We start from the raw sequence: 24,294 nt of genomic DNA, 5'->3' as shown, positions 1-24,294 counted from the left end.
GTACAGTACCAGGTGTGTGTGGAGGAAGGGTTGTGGCACTGGCAGAGACAGTAACAGTACCAGGTGTGTGGAGGAAGGGTTGTGGTACCTGGTGGTGAGACAGTAACAGTACCAGGTGTGTGGAGGAAGGGTTGTGGTACCTGGTGGTGAGACAGTAACAGTACCAAGTGTGTGGAGGAAGGGTTGTGGTACCTGGTGGTGAGACAGTAACAGTACCAGGTGTGTGGAGGAAGGGTTGTGGTACCTGGTGGTGAGACAGTAACAGTACCAAGTGTGTGGAGGAAGGGTTGTGGTACCCGGTGGTGAGACAGTAACAGTACCAGGTGTGTGGAGGAAGGGTTGTGGTACCCGGTGGTGAGACAGTAACAGTACCAGGTGTGTGGAGAGGAAGGGTTGTGGTACCTGGTGGGTGGGACAGTAACAGTACCAGGTGTGTGGAGGAAGGGTTGGCGGGTACCTGGTGGTGGAGACAGTAACAGTACCAGGTTAATGTGTGGAAGGAAGAGGTTGTGGTACCTGGTGGTGGGGCAATGCTGCAGTACCAGGTGTGTGGAGGGGAAGGTTGGCTGGGTACCTGGTGGTGAGACAGTAACAATTACCAGGTGTGTGTGGAGGAAGGTTGTGGTACCCAGTGGTGGGGACAGTAACAGTACCAGGGTGTGTGGAGGAAGGATTGTGGTACCCAGTGGTGAGACAGTAACAGTACCAGGTGTGTGGAGGAAGGGTTGTGGTACCCGGTGTGGTGAGACGTAACAGTACCAGGTGTGTGTGGAGAGGAAGGGTTGTGGTACCTGGTGGTGAGACAGTAACAGTACCAGGTGTGTGGAGAGGAAGGGTTGTGGTACCTGGTGGTGGGACCCAGTAGCAATTGCCAGGTGTGTGGAGAAGGAAGGTTGTGGTACTGATTGGTGAGACAGTAACAGTACCAGGTGTGTGGAGGGAAGGGTTGTGGTACCTGGTGGTGAGACAGTAACAGTACCAAGTGTGTGGAGGAAGGGTTGCGGTACCCGGTGGTGAGACAGTAACAGTACCAGGAGTGTGGAGGAAGGGTTGTGGTACCCGTGGTGAGACAGTAACGACAGTAACAATACCAGGTGTGTGGAGGAAGGGTTGTGGTACCCGGTGGTGAGACAGTAACAGTACCAAGTGTGTGGAGGAAGGGTCGCGGTACCTGGAAGTAGTTGTGGGCGTATAGCTCCACGCCGTCCTTGTACCAGGTGATGCGGGGTCGAGGGTTGCCGCGCGCCGTGCAGATGAAGATGATCTTGCGGCCAAGAACGTACTCCAGCTCGTAATGCGATGACTGCACCACCCGCGCCGCCTGCAAGAACACCCACAGAGCTCACGTAAAGGTCTTGAGTATGAGAAATAACCTCAGTAACTTAATACATATTTTACACCATGGTTGAACTGTTCTAGTGTTGGTTCAGTCTGTATGCTGTACACTCCAGTTCACCAGAAGGGATATACTGTACCTGTCCTAGAAATATAAACATACATTCCTGGGTTGTATATTACTCCCATTCTCACTAATGGTGCAGCCAACGATATAATGGCCACAGCTTATATACCATCTACGATATTCATACCATTAGTGTTGTTTTACCTGCCTAGATACTAATATTACTGCAGGTAATGATAATTATTTATCTGTGATCGGTGATGGTTTTATTTGCACTGCTTAACTGACACTTAATAACCTGCATTTAGTTGTTCGGATTTTTGGTATTTCCCATAAATAATAATAATAATAATAATAATAATAATAATAATAATAATAATAATAATAATAATAATAATAATGTAATATGTGTGTGTGTGTGGTGTGTGTGTGTGTGTGTGTGTGTGTGTGTGTGTGTGTGTGTGTGTGTGTGTGTGTGTGTGTGTGTGTGTGTGTTGGTATTGTTATTATTATTATTGTGGTATTATTATTATTGTTATTTATTATTATTGTTATTATTATTATTGGTATTGTTATTATTTATTGTTATTTTATTATTGTGTGTGTGTGTGTGTGTGTGTGTGTGTGTGTGTTATTATTGTTTTGTGTGTGTGTGTGTGTGTGTGTGTGTGTGTTATTATTATTATTATTATTATTATTATTATTATTATTATTATTATTATTATTATTATTATTATTATTATTATTATTATTATTATTATTATTATTATTATTATTATTATTATTATTATTATTATTATTATTATTATTATTATTATTATTATTATTATTATTATTATTATTATTATTATTATATATTATTATTATTATTATTATTATTATTATTATTATTATTATTATTATTATTATTATTATTATTATTATTATTATTATTATTATTATTATTATTATTATTATTATTATTATTATTATTATTATTATTATTATTATTATACCTCACGGTTTATTAACAAATACAGCTGCCATAAGCCGAAAATATACAAATAAGAGATACGTATAACTTATATAGTGTATAATGAATGAGAAAGGGGGAAGTAAGTGCAGCCTGGCCGGTCAAGTTTCCCTCATCGCTTACTTGATTAACCATAGGAATATTTTTACGTAATGTTGAAAAGCAATCCTACTCCGTTTTACCCTGAGATACTTGATCACTTGGTCTGGTAACCCCTCCCACACCACCCAGCTTGATGACGACCGCTGTTCAGAGTGTGTAATTAAAACTTGGTAAGAATTACGATTGTTCTGCTATTTCACTGAAGACCTTAAATTGCTACTGATATTTTATTATTTAAATATTATATTAATACTTATAAAGGTGGCGTGTTGGTGGCGGACCCCCCCCTTAACCCAGCACCTGGTGTAGTCCATATTCCTGAGAGCAAGATCTTATTAGTCGATGGAGCGTGTTCTGAGGTGCCGTTCTAGATCAAAGGAACTCAGTTGAGGCGGTACGCTGGTTTATCCAAGCTCCAGAGCGGTGATGGTCTTGGCACGTGGTAGCTTTAACACCTTCCTCAGCTCTTTGATGTAATTCTGATGTCATCTTTTTTTGGTAAGTGTTTGTTTATAACATCATCAGCTAATCATTGTGGGTGAAGCCATCATCAGCTGGTTGGTGCACTCTTTTAACACTGTAGACTTGTCAGTAGTAAGGCATGTTGGAGTTAGATGATATATTGAAGATTGTCTCTCCCACAGGTAGGTAGCGTGTGGGTTGTGTTCTCGGCGCCTTACTACATTATCAAGGTAAGACTCCCATCGTCCAGCTCACAGCCTTCGCTCCTATGCACTATTTATCTTCAGCATACACATATATACATGTAGCAACATCCATACAAACATATAGACCTTCTACATCCAAGCATACAAACATATTTAAAGTAAATATCGTGAGGTGTGTAGGAGCAGGTAGACAAGTGTTCAAGCTTCTCAACAACGCCCGCCACAATAGCTTAAGAATATACATTTATGTTTTTCCTGTTCGTATTGTCACCAAGCAATTTCATATTCAAACGTGTGAATGACAATAAACCCAGAGCGGGATTAACTTGATGCATATAAATGGAATTTTAAGTTCCACTTGTTGAGAGGACGAAAGAAAATGCCCCCGTAGCTGACTGGTGCCCTGGGTGTTGTTGTTGGTGTTGTTGTTGTTGTTTTAAAGAGGAATTAGTAAGTGGTGGGGAGAGGTTGTCAAATTGCCAGTTTAGATATGACTATCCAGGGAGACGCCACCACTCCCTGGTACACCTCCCCTTGTTTACCTCCCCAGTGCACACCTCAACACACCTGGCTTGATTCACTCTACCAACACCTCCACACACCTGACATGACCACCTGCAATTGGTTATCCTTCTGTATGCTTTGTGTTGCCGCCACTGCTCGTGTTGTACCGCCCACCTTCATCCCTGAGTGTGTTTCCTTTCTGCACTCTGGTATTATTTAGATTTTAACGGCATGAAAGAGGTGATGAAACAGTCTGAAGGTTGTTGCACTGTACACTATCTAGACTCTCTGACAGTTAAAATGTAAATCATCTTATCACCATAAATTGTCATCAGTGTGAACAACTTCTGTGTGCCTGTGATATATTCTATACTATTATGTATTGAAGCCCAGCTGTAGGAGCCTTTATACAAATTTTTATTGCAATCGATATTTTTTTTTATTATCCGCATTGATATATATTTATTTTTGTGTCAGTGTGTCTTATGTCAACCTGAACTTGGCAGCTTATAGTGTGGCAGACAACAGTGCGTGTGTGTGTGTGTGTGTGTGTGTGTGTGTGTGTGTGTGACGACAGTACTGGTATATAAACCCACCCAGTTGTGTAGCTGAAAAGGTTATTTATAGGTCATCGACAGACTACTATGTAAATAATCACATTTCCCTTCGTTGTGTGCGGCGTTGACTCGGTGATGTAGGCCGCCGCGCCGCCTGACACCCACCGTAAAATGTGGGGAGAGCATTATCAGTCGGCTGGTTGGTGGTGTAGTAAAGAAGCTCACTACCACTGTCGGCCCCGGGACGGTGAGTCTTCAACTATTATCACTATTGTTTCAACACTTGATAAGACATAATCCTGCAACGGTTATATGATTTTTAGAAAATAATCACAATGCCATTCATGGCAATGAGATTGTGTGGCTTTGTGGCTGTTTTGGTTAGCAATAAACATGAATGGTAATAGATTTTACTTCTGAGAGATAGTTCACAGCGACAAAGGTTTACCGTGATCATCATACAGCTTTATTAGGCTTAACAACGCAATTTGGAATATTCTCGCCTGCGAGATAATTTGGCGTTGGTGTGCTGTGGGTGTGACTGTTAAGGGTGACCTACAACCATCCATTATCATACCTTGACTACTTTAATTAACTCCCATTTCCATAATTTGAGTTTGTGAGCCTCACTGTCCTGGCAGTCACTATACTATACTGTATGATTTGTTTATCTTAGTATTGTACTGGTATTTGACGCACATCACCAACAACAACAATACCAACATTACTGTATTACAACAACAGTAGCCTGTAGTTGTATACTGTAGTGTACATTATTATTGCCAATACTGTACAGCTGAATGTGGAGTAGATTGTGGTTGATAGATTAGCGAGATAGATAACAAACTCCCTCATCACGTGTTGTGTTACCACTCCGCAGACACTACTTCAGTTAGCCTTTATGAACACGGAGAAGCTCTTTAGGTAATGCGTGTGTGTGTGTGTGGAGAGAGAGAGAGATGAGGTGGGACGAGTTTGTAAAACATGACGACATATGGACCAGGCTTGAATAGTCGCCAGTCAGCCTTGTTTTAAATACAGCGAGGTTTATCGTGGGTGGTGAGGATGGGAGACAGGAGAGGACCCAGAGAAGTGCTGAGGCCGTAGATGCGAGGGAGAACGTCCCGGGGAAGGCCAAGATTAAGGTGGATAGATGTGGCAGCAAGAGACCTGAGGGAGTGTCAGCCTCATGCTACTTGTGTGTGCCAAGGAGATAAACATGTAATACACACACGCACACATATAATATCAGTGTATTACTCTTCATATATTGCTATTTAAAACTGGGAATTAATTAACATTTATTTATATTTAAATTTAGGAATTAATTATTTATATATATAATGAAATTACTCATATTTATACTGTATACCAAAATGTATGGCGTGATGTGTGTAAGGCTCATGTCTAAATCTAGTAAATCTTGTACCTCTTTATTATACGTAAATCTATACTTGTGAATAAACAATGTGATTTTGATTGGTGGTGAAGGGTGAGGGAGTGTGCGGGCCGTGTCCGCCACTCCTCCGCTGGGAATTGATTAATCTGCCTCCCTGGGTGAGCTTCCTAGTGTGGTGGCAGCTCACCCTGTGTATGTGTGTGTGTATGTATGTGTGTGTGTTATCTGACTGTCAGTTCATCCGTTACTGTAGGTGATAAAGTATGTGGATTTGTATCCTGGTGTTGTATTATCTCTCTGATTCTGATTTTCTTGCTGTGAAAGGAATAGATAATCATAAATCAAACTCACGACGACCAAGGAATTAATTCTTGGGAAAATACTACCAATATATCAGGTATTACAGCAGTGTTTCGGGGTTACAAGATGTACACTTTGGCACCCTTCAAGGTGGAGGACTGGTCTTACCGTTATCAGTGTGCAGTGTTCTTTAAAGTGCACACTAAAAGTCAGTCACAGACAACCTAAAGTGTCACAGTTAACTACGTACTGTAGATAATATTCTTTACACACCCAAACCACCGTGAAATATAAACCACCCTGACCTGTGACAGCCTTGGTCTTATAATCTCTGCTGTATAACAGACTACAGCAGCTAGGAACCGTAAACGACCATCAAAGCTCAAAAAAGACAGCAAAACTATTGCAATTTTTCTGTTCCCTGTACCGTACACGCAGTGGTGCTCAACCTTTTGCGTAAGTGGGCCACATTAGATGGGCAAATGTGTGATGAGGACTGCACAGTGACCTTATTATAAATAAATTTAGAAAAATCCCCATATTAATAAAGTGACTATTAAGCATCAACCATGTCAATATATGAATTATTACACAAAGTCTTATTATTGGATAGAAATCTTCAAACTAATTCCTAAGAAATAAAGCAAAGCTTTTATTTATTGTTTTTTACGTAATTTTCTAATAGTTGGAGGGCTGCACTAAACCTCCCTCTGGGCCACTTTTTTTTTTTTTTTAAATACGGGAATTAGCCCTCATGCTGTGGTTTAGGCCCCCCTGCTGTACAGTATTATCAGTCAGTTTGTAGACAGATTGAAACGCCGGTTATGGTGTTAATATCGAAATCATTAAAATGATATACACAGTACAGTACCCATAAGATTTCTGATAAATTACCACTTACCCGCCATGGTCCTTCGCGCGGCACGGGTATTGACAGAAATGAAATCAGACCACAAAGATTATTATACTAATGGCTAACACTCCGCCTGTAGATAGGGCTGGAGTAGCAGATACATGGCTTATGAGAGCCTGGTGGTTAGCGGCAACAAGTGGGCATCTATACAGTTAGTTATACTCGGTGATCTGAGGCAGACCGTCTCATCATCTTTAACTCTCAGTCCTCAATTCTCGTTCTTAACCCCTTCATCTTAGAGTGCCACCTATTTGTCTTTAAAACCAGATACAGGTATGCTCGCCTTACTGGCATGGGGTTATGCTAAAGTGATGAGGATTCATTCATACACACACAAGTCTCTGAGAGCACAGCGGTTGATACCTTAGCTGAACTTGCGTCTACTGTATGTGTACACCGCTTCTCCCCTTCTTCCATTCCGTTTCATGGTACCGAGCGAAATTTAGATACTTAGTGATTCTTGGTTGTTCCGTTTGTTTTTTGTTTGTTTGTTTGTTTTCTTTCTTGCTTTCATTAGGACTTCATGAACAGTGTGTGACTTGCTCGTACATGTTTGTAAAAATAGTAAGAACAAATGTAACAAGATTTACTACTTGAGGGAAGAAATGAACAAGAACACTGATTCACAGCAGCTCCCGCGGTCTTCACCTTGACCCATTATATTGCAATTGGCTGCCAGAAAGAAAGGTTACCCTGATTAGCAACTAGGGATAATTGGTAACAAGTAGTGAAATAGTGATCGTTGTGTCCGTAGAGTATGGAACATGACCCTTCCGATTTCACTAAATGTTATAGAAAGGAAATGATCAGCAAGAACAATCATTAATAAAACAACATGAACAGGGAACCTGGCCTTAAGGAGAGACACAACAGATAAAAATGAACAATTATACTGAGGGTGTATGAGTTTACTGTACTGTTCCCTCCTCTTCCTCACACACACACACACACACACACACACACACACACACACACACACACACTCACTCACTCACTCACTTAGTCCCTCTTTACTGCCCTCTATGTTTGTTCATGATTGTTCTTAATTAAAGTAAGAGCAACATGTTGAGGAGTTCCCAACACTGGATGATTAATGTTGTTTCCTGTGTTATGTACACAATGTCTCCTCCACTCCCCGGAGCTGTGCCACGTCTTAGACTCCAGATTGGATTATGTTTGCTCAAACATTACTTGCAGTTTATCCAACCAGTTAACCATCTTGCACTAAATTTTTGCAAAAGATGTCAGATTACAAGTTACAAAATACATTACAAGTGAAGAATAAGAATTTATTTTGAGAAAGCTTTCTTTGTATTTCTATAATACTGATGGCAAAACTGGTAGAGGAGTCGGCAACTGTTAAACCAATACTTCCTCCCTTTAGTTAGCACCTGTGACCCGACCTTTATCTCCCCTTGACCCCAAAATCAATAGTGTTCTTCCTCCACCGAGGAGCAGTGTACAGTCCTTCCTTATACAAGGCCACCGCCCTCTGATTCACAGCTGTACAGGAGTAGCGGCTATTATGTATGTTCAAGAGCACAACATAAGAGTGCACATACACACACACACACACACACACACACACACACCACACACACATTTATAGCAACAAAATGTAAAACAACTACCCTGCCTCCCTTAATGCTCACAGCCGGTTTGGGTCAGTGTTCTGCAACACACTGTACTAAGCCGCAGGTGCATGAGGAGGTAACGTGGCCGGCGCTGCTGTCGACCGCCTTCATTTCCCCACCTATTCATAGCTGGGTGGACTGGGGATGCCCCAGCCGCGAACCAACGACTCTTTAGAATCAAGGCGAACGCTGTATCCACTCGCCCGACGTACCCCGAAAGGGCCTAAAGCGTTTAGGGATACGTCCTAAGATACCGCGCGGTAGACTGGGCTGAATTGGCAAGTAACCAAATTGATGATATGAATATCACCGTGTTTCCCAATGGTACTTCAGGGAGCGGTGGTCAGTGCTCTGACCTACAGTCTACATATACTAACTTTGGCATCACTGGGCCACAGTTACACGCATTAATGCTGGTCACACACAACAAACATTGTAGCTGTCTGTGTAATGTTATACACTGTGGGGATGGTTACCTCCTCTCATACTGGACCATCTATAGCAACCCTCGAGACCTGCCGTCACCCTCGACACCTCCCGTCACCCTTGAGACCTGCCGTCACCCTCGACACCTGCCGTCACCCTCGAGACCTGCCGTCACCCTCGACACCTGCCGTCACCCTCGAGACCTGCCGTCACCCTCGAGACCTGCCGTCGCCTCAGCACCTGCCGTCACCTCAGAGACCTCCCGTCACCCCTCGAGACCTCGCCGTCACCCTCGACACCTCCGTCACCCTCAGACCTGCCGTCACCCTCGACACCTGCCGTCTCCCTCGAGACCTCCCGTCACCTCCAGAGACCTGCCGTCACCCTCAAAACTTTTCTGCGTCACCCTCCAGACCTGCCGTCACCCTCGAGACCTGCCGTCACCCCTCGACACCTCCGTCACCCTCGAGACCTGCCGTCACCCTCGGCACCTGCCGTCACCATGACACCTGCCGTCACCCTCAGACCTGCCGTCACCCTCAGGACCCCGCCCGTCACCCTCGACACCTCCGTCACCCTCAGGATACCGCGCGTCACCCTCGACACCTGCCGTCACCCTCGAGACCTGCCGTCACCCTCGGGACCTGCCGTCACCCTCGACACACCTCCGTCACCCTCGAGACCTCCCGTCACCCTCGATACCTGCCATCACCCTCGACACCTCCCGTCACCCTCGACACCTCCCATCACCCTCGAGACCTGCAGTAATCCTCCCGGCCTCATTTTTAAAAAGAAATAAAGAGTGAAGGAAGAGCTGAGACTAGACCCGGTACCGCACTGCAGTAATCCTCCTGAAGTGAAGTAATCCTCCCAACATGCGATCATCTTCCCGCCCTCATGTAATCCTCCCGATCCGCCATAATACTCCCGAGCTACAAAAATCCTACCGACCTTTAGTAATCCTACCGACCTTTTAGAAATTGTTGCAACCTAACTAACGTGCTGTAATATCCTGCTCACTAACCCCCGTCATTTACAGTAATCCTCCTTAAGTGAAGTAATCCTCCTGAAGTAAAGTAATCCTCCTGAAGTGAAGTAATCCTCCTGAAGTAAAGTAATCCTCCTGAAGTGAAGTAATCTTCTTGAAGTAAAGTAATCCTCCTGAAGTGATGTAATCCTCCCGAAGTCCAGTAATCCTCCCGAAGTCCAGTAATCCTCCCGAAATCCAATCATCCTCCTGAAGTGCAGTAATCCTCCTGAAGTTCAATAATCCCGAAGTCCAGTAATCCTCCCGAAGTCCAGTAATCCTCCCGAAATCCAATCATCCTCCTGAAGTTCAATAATCCTGAAGTCCAGTAATCCTCCTAAAGTGCAGTGATCCTCCTGTGCTGTAGTAATCTTCCGGCCTACAGTAATCCTCCGACCTGTAGTAATCCCTTGACCTGAAGTAATCCACTGACCTGAAGTAACTCCTCCGACCTGAAGTAATCATCCGACCTGAAGTAATCCTCCGACCTGAAGTAATCCTCCGACCTGAAGTAATCCTCCGACCTGAAGTAATCCTCCAACCTGAAGTAATCCTCCGGCCTTCAGTAATCCTCCAAACCTGTAGTAATCCACTGACTGAAGTAATCCTCGACCTGAAGTAATCCTCCGACCTGAAGTAATCCTCCAGCTTAAGTAATCCTCCGGCCTTCAGTAATCCTCCGACCTGTAGTAATCCACTGACCTGAAATAATCCTCCGACCTGAAGTAATCCTCCGACCTGAAGTAATCGTCCGGCCTCCAGTAATCCTCCGACCTGTAGTAATCCCCTGACCTGAAGTAATCAACCTGAAGTAATCCTCCATTTGTTAAATCCGGTTCATAATCATCTTAATCCACTGACCTGAAATAATCCTCCGACCTGTAGTAATCCACTGACCTGAAATAATCCTCCGAGCTGAAGTAATCCGACCTGAAGTAATCCTCCGACCTGAAGTAATCCTACAACCTGTAGTAATACTCGGCCTACAGTAATCCTCCGACCTGAAGTAATCCTCCGACCTGTAGTAATCCCCTGACCTGAAGTAATCCTCCGACCTGAAGTAATCATCCGTAAATAATCCTCCGACGAAGTAATCGCCAACCTGCCAATCCTCCGGCCCAGTAATCCTCCGACCTGTAGTAATCACTGACCTGAAGTAAACCTGAAGTAATCCTCCGGCCTTCAATAATCCTCCGACCTGTAGAAATCCACTGACCTGAAATAATCCTCCGACCTGAAGTAATCCTCCGGCCTTCAGTAATCCTCCGACCTGTAGTAATCCACTGACCTGAAATAATCTCCGACCTGTAGTAATCCTCCGACCTGAAGTAATCCTCCGACCTGTAGTAATCCACTGACCTGAAATAATCTCCGACCTGTAGTAATCCACTGACCTGAGGTAATCCTCCAACCTGAAGTAATCCTCCGACCTGAAGTAATCCTACAACCTGTAGTAATCCTACAACCTGTAGTAATCCTCCGGCCTACAGTAATCCTTCGACCTGCAGTATCTCATACACCATCCACCTATCTCCTTCCCAATACGTGTTTCTCGCTGTGCTTTGTGTGTGTGTGTAGCCACACATAGAGTGGTGTAATGCGTCTTGTGTGGCAGCACTATGTTAGTGTTCAGGTACAAGCACTGCTTGCTCCCTCTCGCTTTCAGCTGCCGCCGCTGGCTAGCCCTCGTGGGCCCAGGCTAGACCAACAGGGGATCTTGGAGTAGCAGTGGGCCCCAGAGGGATGGCGCCTAGGCCCACTCGCATGTGGACACGTTCTGGCGCCTACCAGCCATTGCCCCGCTGCCTTGCGGATTAACTTCGGTTGGTATAAGACTATGGGAGTAAACCCCGAACGAAATATCTTCGGTAGAGCCCCGCATCAGGCAGACATGCTTAAAGAGCTCCAACAAGACCCCAACGGCGGTGTAGGCGGAAGAGGTGACCATCGTGGAAACCCAACGACTACACCAGCGGACGACGGCAATGCCTGATGGACAGGCTACTGAGGCGAAACCCAACAAACTGGGCTTTCGCAGTCCATTGCAACTCTCCCTCTCCCTAGTCGTTGCAACACTTGCACCACTGGATCAGGAAAAGGGAGAGCCAAGATGTATGGTTGCAGCCTGTGCTCCTGCCACACCACATAAATCAACTCACGCGCAGCCATCATCCAGTTCATCACACCTCTCATCATCATCAAAACCCCTATACCCACAAAAGTCCTATGGTGATGGACGAGTGGCAACAGGGACAGGCAGAGATGACTGCCGGGAGTCTCTAGTCACTACTCTGTACATGGGCGGCACAGATAAGATGGTCGTTTATGCACTGGGATCTAGGCAGCAGTGCAATCCGGTCCTGTCCGTGCGACTGAGCAGCCCTTTGGATTAGTCACTCTGCTCACCCCACATGGGAGGGGGGGCTAGAAAGGGTGCCCTAAACATAGCCTGCCTAAAAACCCAACCTAACTGGGCAACTGCACCCAGTAAAGTCATCCTTATTCGGTTGAAAACACAATCAAAATCACAGATCCAAACAAAAACAAACCATACATCCTCTTATGGTCACTGCATGGAATGTCAGGACCCTTCTGGATACTGGCACAAATGAGCATTCTGAAGGAAGAACTGCCCTTGTGGCTAGGTATCGCATCGGCATAGCAGCCATCAGTGATTCCTGGCTCCCAGATGAGGGCCAACTCACAGAACGGGGGCTTGCTATACCTTCTTCTGGAAGGGTAAGCCTGCTGCGGAGAGAAACCGCATTAATGGAGTTGGCTTTGCCATCCGCCAACGCATTCTAAACAGGCTAACTGAAATGCCTATTGGGATCAACGAGCGCCTCATGACGCATCGGGTCCCACTGAATCACCCACTTCGTGCCTTTTTCATCAGTGCATACGCTTCAACACTGGATGCAGAGGGTGACATCAAGGAGGCCTTTTACGCCGAACCTTGACAGTGCTAACCTCTATCCCCAGATAAGGCAAGGTTGTGCTCCTTGGCGACTTCAATGCCAGAGTTGGCAGAGATGCTAGCATTTGGCAGGGAATCATTGGGAGAAATGGACGAGGCAAGTGTAATGCCAACGGCCTACTCCTCCTCAATAAATGTGCTGCGCACAGCCTCACTATCACCGATACCTTGTTTCGGCAGGCCGACAAGTTCAAGGATTCGTTTCAACACCCACGGTCCAAACACTGGCATCTCATTGACTACATCATTGTCAGAGAAAGAGATCTCCGAGATGTCCTCATCACCCGTGCCATGCGTGGCTCAGACCACTGTGACACTGACCATTGACTTGTCAGAGCCAAGCTTTCACGTCTCCCCAAAGCGGCGAAGGCAGCAAGCCTCCAGAAGAGGTTTTAATACTAAGCGTCTGGAGGACCCAGCAGTAGCACATGCTTTCAAAGAGCAGCTCGAACATGGGCTTATAAACAACCCAACAGCAAACAACGCAAATCCCAGTGCCGAATGGGATATTCTCAACACTGTTATGACAAAAACCTGCAGAGAGACCCTCGGCCAGATCAAAAGAATACACCAGGACTGGTTTCATGAAAATGACATGACAATCAAAGTACTCATCGATGATAAACGTGCTGTTTTTACTGACTGGTTGTACAGTACAACCGTTAACCGAAACACCGATGTGGATGGCCTGACTACCCAGCAGGTCCCTCAGTATCCAGAGCTGACCCACCTCAGCTATCCTCCTTCCTTGAATGATATAGTTACTGCCATTAAACAGATGAAAAATAACAAAGCCTCAGGGCCTGATGGAATCCCAGCCGAGGTGTGTAAAGCAGGAGGACCTCTACTTACCAGCCGTCTCCACTCTCTCCTGTAGAATATATAGGAAAAGGATGAAATCCCCCAAGCTCTTAAAGACGCTTCCATTGTCAATATTTAAAAGAACAAGGGAGACCGGTCGCCTGAGTCCTCCTAAACAGACGCCTTCCTGAGTCAGAAAACTTCCTCCCAGAATCTCAATGTGGTTTTAGACCATCATATGGCACCACTGACATGATCTTTGCTGCCCGCCAGATACAGGAAAAGTGCAGAGAACAGCGTCGTGACCTGTACATGGCTTTCATCGACCTAACCAAGACCTTCGACTCGGGCAACAGGAAAGCCCTCTGGTGGACCCTCAGCCGTTTTGGCTGCCCACCAAAATTCATCGCCATTGTGAGGCAACTCCACGATGGCTTAAACGGCAGTGTCTTACACAATGGCACCCAGTCTGAGTTCTTCCCCATCCAAACAGGAGTTAAACAAGGGTGTGTGCTGGCACCAACTCTCTTTTCCATTTTCTTGGCTGCCTTCCTTACTCATGCCAGTGCCAATTTAGCCTTCCGGGTGGACATCGAGTACCGGGTGAAGGGGGGTCTTTTCAACATAAGACGACTCCAGGCAAGAACAAAGGTGTCGGCAGCTTCCATTACTGAATTTCAGTATGCAGACGACCTCACCCTTGTTACTCACACTGAACACGACCTACAGGAGATCCTAAACACCTACGCAGATGCGTATACACACTTCGGCTTGAGGTGAATGTACGTAAGACTCAGATTCTCTTTCAACCTGCCCCAGGTTCAGACACACCTCCACTATCCAACCAGCTTAACGGTACTACCCTCTCTAATGTTACCCATTTTCGGTATCTCGGTTCCCACCTGTTCACCACCGCAGACATCGATGAAGAGATTCAGCACCGGATCAGATGTGCTTCTCAAGCCTTTGACGGACTCCGAAACCGTGTCCTCAGCTATAGGGAGCTAAAATTATCTACAAAACTGCATGTATATCGATCAGTGGTCTTCCCCACCCTGCTATATGGCAGCGAGACATTAGTCACATACAGGAAGCACCTCAAGGCACTTGAAAACTATCACCAACTTAGTCTACGTTCCATCCTCCGGGTTTGTTGGGAAGGCAAGAGAACAAATGCCAGTATTCTTGCTGACACCAACTGTAGGAGTATCGAGGCTACCCTTATCCATTAACAGCTACGCTGGACCGGCCATGTTACCTGCATGGACGACAGTAGACTGCCAAAGCAGCTACTTTACAGTCACCTAACGAATAGTAAACGTAACGCTGGCGGGCAATTGAAAGGGTACAAGAATAGTCTTGAGACAAACCTGAAAAAGTACCAAATCGACCCCCCTCACCTGGGAGTCGATTACTCCACATCGTAACGCTTGGAGGAGCACCACACGAGGTGTCAATACTTTCGACTTAGCCATACTGCAAACCGAGGCAGACAAGCGCCAACGCCGGGAAGACGCTGCCACCGCCCTTCCCGTACTAGATGTACCCCTCTACATGTGCAACGAATGTGGACGACGCTGCCGGTCCGGTATCGGCCTCTTTAGTCACCTCAAAACTCACCAGCCTAAGTGACATCCCTGCTAACTCATATCAGAGTAGCATAGCTGGATGATCGTCACACTCAATTCCAAATGACAACAAAGTAGTAGTAGTAGTAGTAGTAGTAGTAGTTCGTGTGTGTGGTGATGGGAGGATGTAATAACATGAATGGATAGTCTCTCACAAATTTTTCTCTTTCTACCCTCACACTCACACATTGTTCCCTCCTCTTCCTTCTCTCTCACACATTGTTCCCTCCTCTTCCTTCTCTCTCCCTCCCCTTCCTTCTCTCCCACACATTGCTCCCTCCCCTTCCTTCTCTCCCACACATTGTTCCCTCCCCTTCCTTCTCTCCCACACATTGTTCCCTTCCCTTCCTTCTCTCTCGCACATTGTTCCCTTCCCTTCCTTCTCTCTCACACATTGTTCCTCCTCTTCCTTCTCTCCACACATTGTTCCCTCCCCTTCTTTCTCTCCCACACACTTGTTTCCCCTCCTTCCTTCTCTCCCACATTGTTCCCCCCCTTCCTTCTCTCTCACTTGTTCCCTCCCTTCCTTCTCTCCCACATTGTTTCCCTTCCTTCCTTCTCTCATCACATTGTTCCCTCCCCTTCCTTCTCTCTCACATTCCCTCCTCTTCCTTCTCTCTCACACATTGTTCCTCCCCTTCCTTCTCTCTCACACATTGTTCCTCCTTCCTTCTCTCCCACATTGTTCCTCCCCTTCCTTCTCTCTCACACATTGTTCCCTCCCCTTCCTTCTCTCCCACACATTGTTCCCTCCCCTTCCTTCTCTCTCACATTGTTCCTCTCTTCCCTTCTCTCTCACACATTATTCCTCCCCTTCCTTCTCTCCCACATTGTTCCCTCCCCTTCTTTCTCTCCCACATTGTTCCCTCCCCTTCCTTCTCTCTCATGCACATTGTTCCATCCCTTCCTTCTCTCTCACATTGTTCCCTCCTTCCTTCTCTCTCACACATTGTTCCCTCCTCTTCCTTCTCTCTCACACATTATTCCCTCCCCTTCCTTCTCTCCCACATTTATTCCCTCCCTTCTTTCTCTCCACACATTGTTCCCTCCCCTTCCTTCTCTCCTCACATTGTTCATCCCCTTCCTTCTCTCTCACATTGTTCCCTCCCCTTCCTTCTCTCTCACACATTGTTCCCTCCCCTTCCTTCTCTCTCCACACATTGTTTCCCTCCCCTTCCTTCTCTCCCTCCATTGTTCCTTCCTTCCTTCTCTCACACACATTGTTTCCTCCCCTTCCTTCTCTCTCACACATTGTTCCCCTCCTTCCTTCTCTCCTCACACATTGTTTCCTCCTCTTCCTTCTCTCTCACACATTGTTCCTTCCTTCCTTCTCTCTCACATTGTTCCCTCCTTCCTTCTCACACATTGTTCCCTCCCCTTCCTTCTCTCTCACACATTGTTCCCTCCTCTTCCTTCTCTCTCACATTGTTCCCTCCCCTTCCTTCTCTCTCACACATTTCCCTCCTCTTCCTTCTCTCCCACACATTGTTTCCCTCCCCTTCCTTCTCTCTCACACATTGTTCCCTCCCCTTCTCTCTCTACACATTGTTCCCTCCTCTTCCTTCTCTCCACACATTGTTCCCTTCCCTTCTTTCTCTCCCACATTATTCCCTCCCCTTCCTTCTCTCTCCACATTGTTTCCCTCCCTTCCTTCTCTCTCACACATTGTTCCCTCCCCTTCCTTCTCTCTCACACATTGTTCCCTCCTCTTCCTTCTCTCCACACTTTGTCCCTCCTCTTCCTTCTCTCCCAACATTGTTCCCTCCTTCCTTCTCTCTCACATTGTTCCCTCCTCTTCTTTCTCTCCCACATTGTTCCTCCTTCTTTCTCTCCCACACATTGTTCCCTCCCCTTCCTTCTCTCTCACATTGTTCCTCCTCTTCTTTCTCTCCCACACATTGTTCCCTCCCTTCCTTCTCTCTCACACATTGTTCCCCACCTCTTCCTTCTCTCCCACATTATTCCTTCCCTTCCTCTCTCTCACACATTGTTTCCTCTCTTTTCTCTCACACTTTATTTCCCTCCCCTTCCTTCTCTCTCACACATTGTTCCTCCCCCTTCCTTCTCTCTCCACATTGTTCCCTCCTTCCTTCTCTCCCCACATTGTTCCCTCCCCTTCCTTTTCTCTCACACATTGTTTCCCTCTCTTCTTTCTCTCCCCACACATTGTTCCCTCCCCTTCCTTCTCTCTCACATTGTTCCTCCTCTTCCTTCTCTCCCACATTGTTCCTTCCCCTTCCTTCTCTCTCACACATCCCTCCTCTTTTCTCTCACACATTGTTTCCCTCCCTTCTTCTCTCTCACATTGTTCCCTCCCCTTCCTTCTCTCTCCCATTGTTCCCTCCTTCCTTCTCTCCCACACATTGTTCCTCCCCTTCCTTCTCTCCACATGTTTCCTCCCTCTTCTTTCTCTCCCATTGTTTCCCTTCCCTTCTCTCACACATTTTTCCCCCCCTCCTTCTCTCCCCACATTGTTCCCCTCCTTCTCTCCCCTACGTATTTCCCTCCCTCCTTCTCTCCCACATTGTTTCCCTCCCCTTCCTTCTCTCCCACATTATTCCCTCCTTCCTTCTCTCTCACACATTTGTTCCCTCCTTCCTTCTCTCCCACACATTGTTCCCTCCCCTCTCTCCCCACACATTGTTCCCTCCCCTTCCTTCTCTTCTCATTGTTCCCTCCCTTCCTTCTCTCTCCCACATTGTTCCCTCCCCTTCCTTCTCCCCCATATTTCCTCCCTTCCTTTTCTCTCACATTGTTCCTCCTCTTCTTTCTCTCCCACACATTGTTTCCCTTCCCTTCTCTCTCACATTATTCCCCCCTCCTTCTCTCCCCACATTGTTCCCCCCCCTCCTTCTCTCCCACACTTGTTTCCTCCCCTCCTTCTCTCCCACATTATTCCCTCCCTTCCTTCTCTCCCCTTTGTTCCCTCCCTCCTTCTCTATCCCTTTGTTTCCCTCCTCTTCCCTTCTCTCTCTCACACATATTCCCTCCTTCCTTCTCTCTCACATTGTTCCCTCCCTTCCTTCTCTCCCACTCATTGTTCCCTTCCTTCCTTCTCTCTCCACATTGTTCCTTCCCTTCCTTCTCTCTCACATTGTTTCCCTCCTTCTTCTTTTTCTCTCCCACACATTGTTCCTCCCCTTCCTTCTCTCCCACACATTGTTCCTTCCCTTCCTTCTCTCTCTCACATTGTTCCCTCCTTCCTTCTCTCTTCACATTGTTCCTTCCCCTTCCTTCTCTCCCCACATTGTTCCCTCCTCTTCCTTCTCTCCCACACATTGTTCCCTCCTTTCTTCTCTCTCACACATTGTTTCCCTCCCTCTTCCTTCTCTCTCATGTCCCTCCCCTTCTTCTCTCTCACATTGTTCCCTCCCCTTCCCTTCTCCCTCATTGTTCCTTCCCTTCCTTCTCTCTCATTCATTTCCTCCCCCTTCCTTCTCTCTTGCATTGTTCCTTCCCCTTCCTTCTCTCTCACACATTGTTCCCTCCTCTTCCTTCTCTCCCACACATTGTTCCCTCCTTCCTTCTCTCTCACATTGTTCCTTCCCCTTCTTTCTCTCCCACACATTGTTCCCTCCTCTTCCTTCTCTCCCACACATTGTTTCCCTCCCCTTCCTTCTCTCTCACACATTGTTCCCTCCCTCTTCCTTCTCTCTCACATTATTCCCTCCCCTTCCTTCTCTCTCACACTTGTTCCCTCCTCTTCCTTCTCTCTCACATTATTCCCTCCCCTTCCTTCTCTCTCCATGTTTTCCCTCCCCTTCCTTCTCTCCTCATTGTTCCTCCCCTTCCTTCTCTCTCCACATTGTTCCCTCCTTCCTTCTCTCCCCACACATTGTTCCCTCCTTCCTTCTCTCTCCACATTGTTCCCTCCCCTTCCTTCTCTCTCCTTACATTGTTCCTTCCTTCTCCTCTCACACATTGTTCCCTCCCTTCCTTCTCTCTCCATTGTTCCCTTCCCCTTCCTTCTCTCTCACACATTGTTCCCTCCCCTTCCTTCTCTCTCCACATTGTTCCTTCCCTTCCTTCTCTCCACATTCCTCCCCTTCCTTCTCTCACATTGTTTCCTCCTTCCTTCTCTTTCACATTGTTTCCCTCCTTCCTTCTCTTCCACCATGCATCTGCTTTGTTTCATTTTCTCCCCGCGCATATTTGCCTTATTTCGTTTCCCCGTGCACACACACACACACACACACACACACACACACACACACCAGCTCCAGATCTCGTTTATTTAATTTCCCACTGTAATCCTTTATTACGTAAGTTAACACATTTGGTAGGGGTGCAGTGTCTAGGCATAGTCCTTGTTTTGCTCAGTTCTTCCAGTTTGCTTAGTAGTTTACGACCCTTCCTTCTCTATATATTGACACATCTTTACAGCTCTGCCCCCATAAATATTTATATTTTGTTATATATTTCATTGATATGGCTTAATATGTACTTTTTTGTAAGTGTTATACCGTCAGATTTTGCTTTTTGCTGGGTTTGTGTTCTTAAGATGTCTCATACCATTTCCGTACAAAACGCCATCATTGCGTAAACAAATCTCTGCGGGTGTAGGTAGCTGTTTTTAATATTCGGCTTTTGTGATATCCTCATTTAAAACCTGACTTAACGAAGTCTGGGCTTGGCCATGATTGAAATATTACCGTCTTACACAGTGACACGGACTCAGTGGAGTTTTTCTTCTGCTGGTCTGAAACAGCCCAGCCTGGACGTAGAACAAAAGGCCGGGTCGCTTTTAGAAGCTCCATATGTATAAGCCTTCAATTTGCTCTCTTCCACTCGCATACGCTCTCCCACCTACAACGCTCTTCACCCTACAACACGCTTCTCCACCTACAACACGCTCTCCCACCTACAACACGCTCTTCACCTGCAACACGCTCTCCACCTACAACACGCTCTCCACCACACACGCTCTTCACCTGCGGCTGTCACCTCAGCTTCCTGCGGCATCTCCTGCAACGCGTGTCACCTGCAGCCGCGTTCTCCTGCAACGCTCTCTCCACCTGCAACGCGCTCCACCTGCAGTACGTCTCCACCTACAAGCACGCTCTCACGCCTGTGCGCTCTCCGCCTGCAGCGGCGTTCACCTGCAACGCGTTCCGCCGCACGGCGCTTCCCCTGCAACGCGCTCTCCTGCAACGCGTCTCCTGCTTACCTGCTCCACCTACAACACGCTCTCCAGCCGTATCACCGTATCACCTGCAACGCGCTCACCTACAGCATGTCACCTACCGGCCGCTATCACCTGCAACGCTCTCCACCTACAACATCTTTGCTCTGGCTCATCTCTCCCACAGCTCACTCTCACGTATGGAGTCGTCCAGGTAAAGGCAGAGAACGTGTAAGTCGTCAAATAGCGCCTTGAGAAAGTGTAGGTCTCATCCGGTAAAAGCCAGAGAACGTTTGGCGTCAAAAAAGCAAAAAACAGCTTATTAACGTTATGGCTGCAAATTTTGCTTCTGCTTAACTACACACTGCTCGTTGTAAACAAAATGTTTAGTCGTGGAATTTCCTTAATAAACTATTTACCCTTAATCTCTGTGCTTAGCCTTGAAAATAGTTTCCTTCGTCCCGCCCACAGCTCTCACATATACATTGTGTAGTGTGCCCTTATATTAAGTATTTGTTCATAACACAGTGTTGCATACATAATGACCATATGCTTGTGGCAGCGCGGGTGATAACTTTACGTAAATTATGAACTTCGTGAATTTTTATATGGTGGTTTCAGCTCTCTCTGTGGGACATTATTTCATGGTGATGGTCAGTGTCTATATCCTTTTACAAAGATGGTTTTGTCAGTGTACATATTATCAATATGCACTCTTGGCGGGTTTTGTTGTGTGTTGCCTCCAGTTCTCCGATGACACAGTCTCTTACACCCCTCTTGTTACATCTTTGGTAGTTTCCTTGTAGGAATTTTTTTTTTCCTTTTCGTATTTTTGTGGTAATCCTACCGACTATTTTGGTCACAAAGTTGCTGTCGGTATTACATTGCTATCCGGTACAACAGACGGTTGATCTTATAAATAATGTGTCACATATTTACTAATATAATAATGATAGTAACAATCGGTTTATTGAAAAAATGTATATTAAAATACAAGAAATCTTACAGATACATTGAGTATGTTATAATACAACAGTGTGTTTACTTATTCGTTAATTCAAACAGCGAGAGTAATGAGCAAAATAAAACATTGGCACAATAGACACCATCAACAACACACTGACGACCATACATCAGGGCCCTACAGTATATAGGATATTCGACAACAAAAAGGTAAAATAAATGGTGTTTCACTGGGAAATAGAAGAAATGTTAAGTTCTGGCTGTAGGAAGAATTAAATATTAAGGGGTGGTGGAAGATAGTCGAGAGTGTAGAGGCAGGCTTATTGACCCTCTCCTCTCTCCTTGTTGACTTGAGATAAACATTGCTACAGGGGTAATGCTGGTATATTACGTCACATCACGCCTTACTTACTTCCGGGGTAGCAAAGTGTTTGTACAGATTCTTTTATAGTGAGGACATTAAGAGTCTGTTTCATTCCTTTACTGTACCATCACTGCTTGATAAACTACACAGAGTCGGCCGATAAAGCTACTCCATAAGTAAGTAAATAACCCTCCTCAGTTAAATTTTGTTCTGTTTACTGTTAGTAGTGTGCTGAAGCCATAGGTCATTCTCTACTGTTTGTGTACTGGGTCCTTCGTGACATCTTACTCATAGGATGGTGGTACTGGGAAGCGCCAGTTGTCATAATCTCTGCTTTCAGCTCTCACCATTTCTTAATTAACATCAATGTGTGTTCTTACTGTCTGTCATCCTCACAACAGTGCTTCACACACACACCTACCTCGGACCTTATCAAAATTTGTTTTGCAAGTCAGAACTTTCTCTCAGACTGGAAACTTTTGAGTGCTATCGGCGAGTTGGTGTTTTTGCTTCCTGAGCGGCGGCAGCGAGAGCAGAGCCGGCAACAGAGCGCCCTGGGAGGAACAGCTTGTACCGACACATAACATTACTACTCTATTACTAGTTCCTTTAATAGCTGTTTTCCTCCAGTATTGTGATCGTATATTGCATGCGGCTGACACGACCAGTTGCAATAAATCTACTGCTAGTAGCTCACCCTCGCTTAGAATTACAAGATGAATATAGTCACATGGTAACTAGACCGTCGTCCTGTCTCAGGCTAGCTGAACCGTAACTAGACTTAATTAACATGATTAATAACTAACAGTCGTCATCCTAACACTGTTGCTAACGTATCGTTATTTACTTTGGATGTAAGTTAGATATTTGTTTTTGAAAATACTGAAATATGTACTATCTTTTAAATCAAACCTCATAGAACGTCATACAGAGTAGTCAACCAAAAAATAAAAACAGAAATTTAAACAACTAACAGCGAGCCTCGTGGATCACAACTTTATTTAGCAAGATATATATTAACACACCACATTTATGAATTCAGTCAATGAGTAGATGTATTAAAATAGAAATGTAGAATGTATGTTACCATTTCTGTGCCCTTTTTTTTTTTTTAAATGGGTGAGGTGGAGAGACTTATATTTGAAATATTGGTAAATTGAAAATTTGAATTTCAGCAATATAATAATTAAACTTTAATATAGTTTCTTACTTCATATCAACGATGTGACAGCTTGCTGCAAAACACTCAGTGGTGAAGCAACAGACGTTTGCCTTCCAATGTTATGAGCTCAACCTTGGTATACTAGAGGAACAACCTCCTGAACCACTGTTGCAATGGCACCACCAAGTAGTGGTGACCGCTAGTCTTGAACTTGTCCCTCTACACACACACACACACACACACACACACACACACACACACACAAGATGGGACCACTCTGGCTTCATATGCTCATCAGTGATGCTAAAGCCCTGCTCACTAAATGTCGACGACTCCACCATTGGGATCAGCGTCAACAATTCCGCTCCCAACTATACCGCCCTTCAGGATTTATTGAACAGTCTCCAAAACTGGGCCACCAACAACCATGTCACCATCAACCATACCAAGACAATGGTTATGCATCAACTTCCTCTCCTCCGACATTGTCCCACCTCCTTCCATTACCCTAGGTCGAACACACTCCAGGTTGTAGATTCACGAAGCTCCTCGGCGTCACCAGACAACAAACTAAATTGGAAACCACACACGTCAGTGAAGTTGTCAAATCCTCCATTTCCGTTTCACCTCCTCCGCCGACTCAAGTCCCTCAGGTTCCTGCACCCAGCTCCTCAGTGTTTAAACATTCATACTTCCCAAGCTCACCTATGCCTCCCCCACCTGGTCTTCTCTCCTAAATGCCACACAACGTAAACACCTAGAAAAAGTGCAAGGGGCATGCAAGATTATTCTCTCCCCTTCTCCACATATCAAGCAGCTCTCAACACACTGACCTTTCGACTCTCACTGACCATCACCACGACCTCATCTGCAAATTTGGTAAAGCTTCTACACCATCCCGACACCGGCCCCTACCACCTGAGATCCCTGTCGAGAATTGCTGTTCGACACCACAACCGCATCCAGCCCATACGTGCACGAACTGATCGCTATAGAACAGCCCAGTCCCAACCATTGTAAAAATTATCAATAACATGTAATAAATCAGTGTATTCACTCCCAGTAAACACTGCTCCTACGACTGTCACTATGTTGAAATGAACTGTAGTTGAGCTGATCCCCATCCTAGGTTACTATATGTCTTATTTATTGTCACTTATGTCACTTGTATATTATTTGTAATTCGTAACCCATTCCCCAAATATGTAACTGTATATTTTCAGCCTTCTGGCTGCCAAGCTCTTTCAATAAACCGTTAATTATTATTATTATTATTATTATTATTATGCACTGTGGGGTTTCAGTGGACAACACCACCAGACTACTCATCGCT

General features: G+C 45.6%; 1 protein-coding gene across 1 annotated transcript in view; it reads right to left on the bottom strand.

Annotated features, from left to right (window-relative positions):
* LOC121863308 (immunoglobulin domain-containing protein oig-4-like) overlaps positions 1 to 24,294 on the bottom strand; it is a 115,895-nt gene that overhangs the window by 14,632 nt on the left and 76,969 nt on the right. The window contains exon 4 of the mRNA XM_042361930.1: positions 1,172 to 1,321. Coding sequence (XP_042217864.1) covers positions 1,172 to 1,321 — 150 coding nt within the window. The remainder of the gene's footprint in view (positions 1 to 1,171; positions 1,322 to 24,294) is intronic.

This window comes from Homarus americanus, unplaced genomic scaffold (assembly GCF_018991925.1).
Source record: "Homarus americanus isolate GMGI-L3 unplaced genomic scaffold, GMGI_Hamer_2.0 scaffold46197, whole genome shotgun sequence".
Taxonomy (NCBI): domain Eukaryota; kingdom Metazoa; phylum Arthropoda; class Malacostraca; order Decapoda; family Nephropidae; genus Homarus; species Homarus americanus.
Note: the sequence above shows the minus strand (reverse complement) of the source record. Positions and strands in the feature narration are given on the sequence as shown.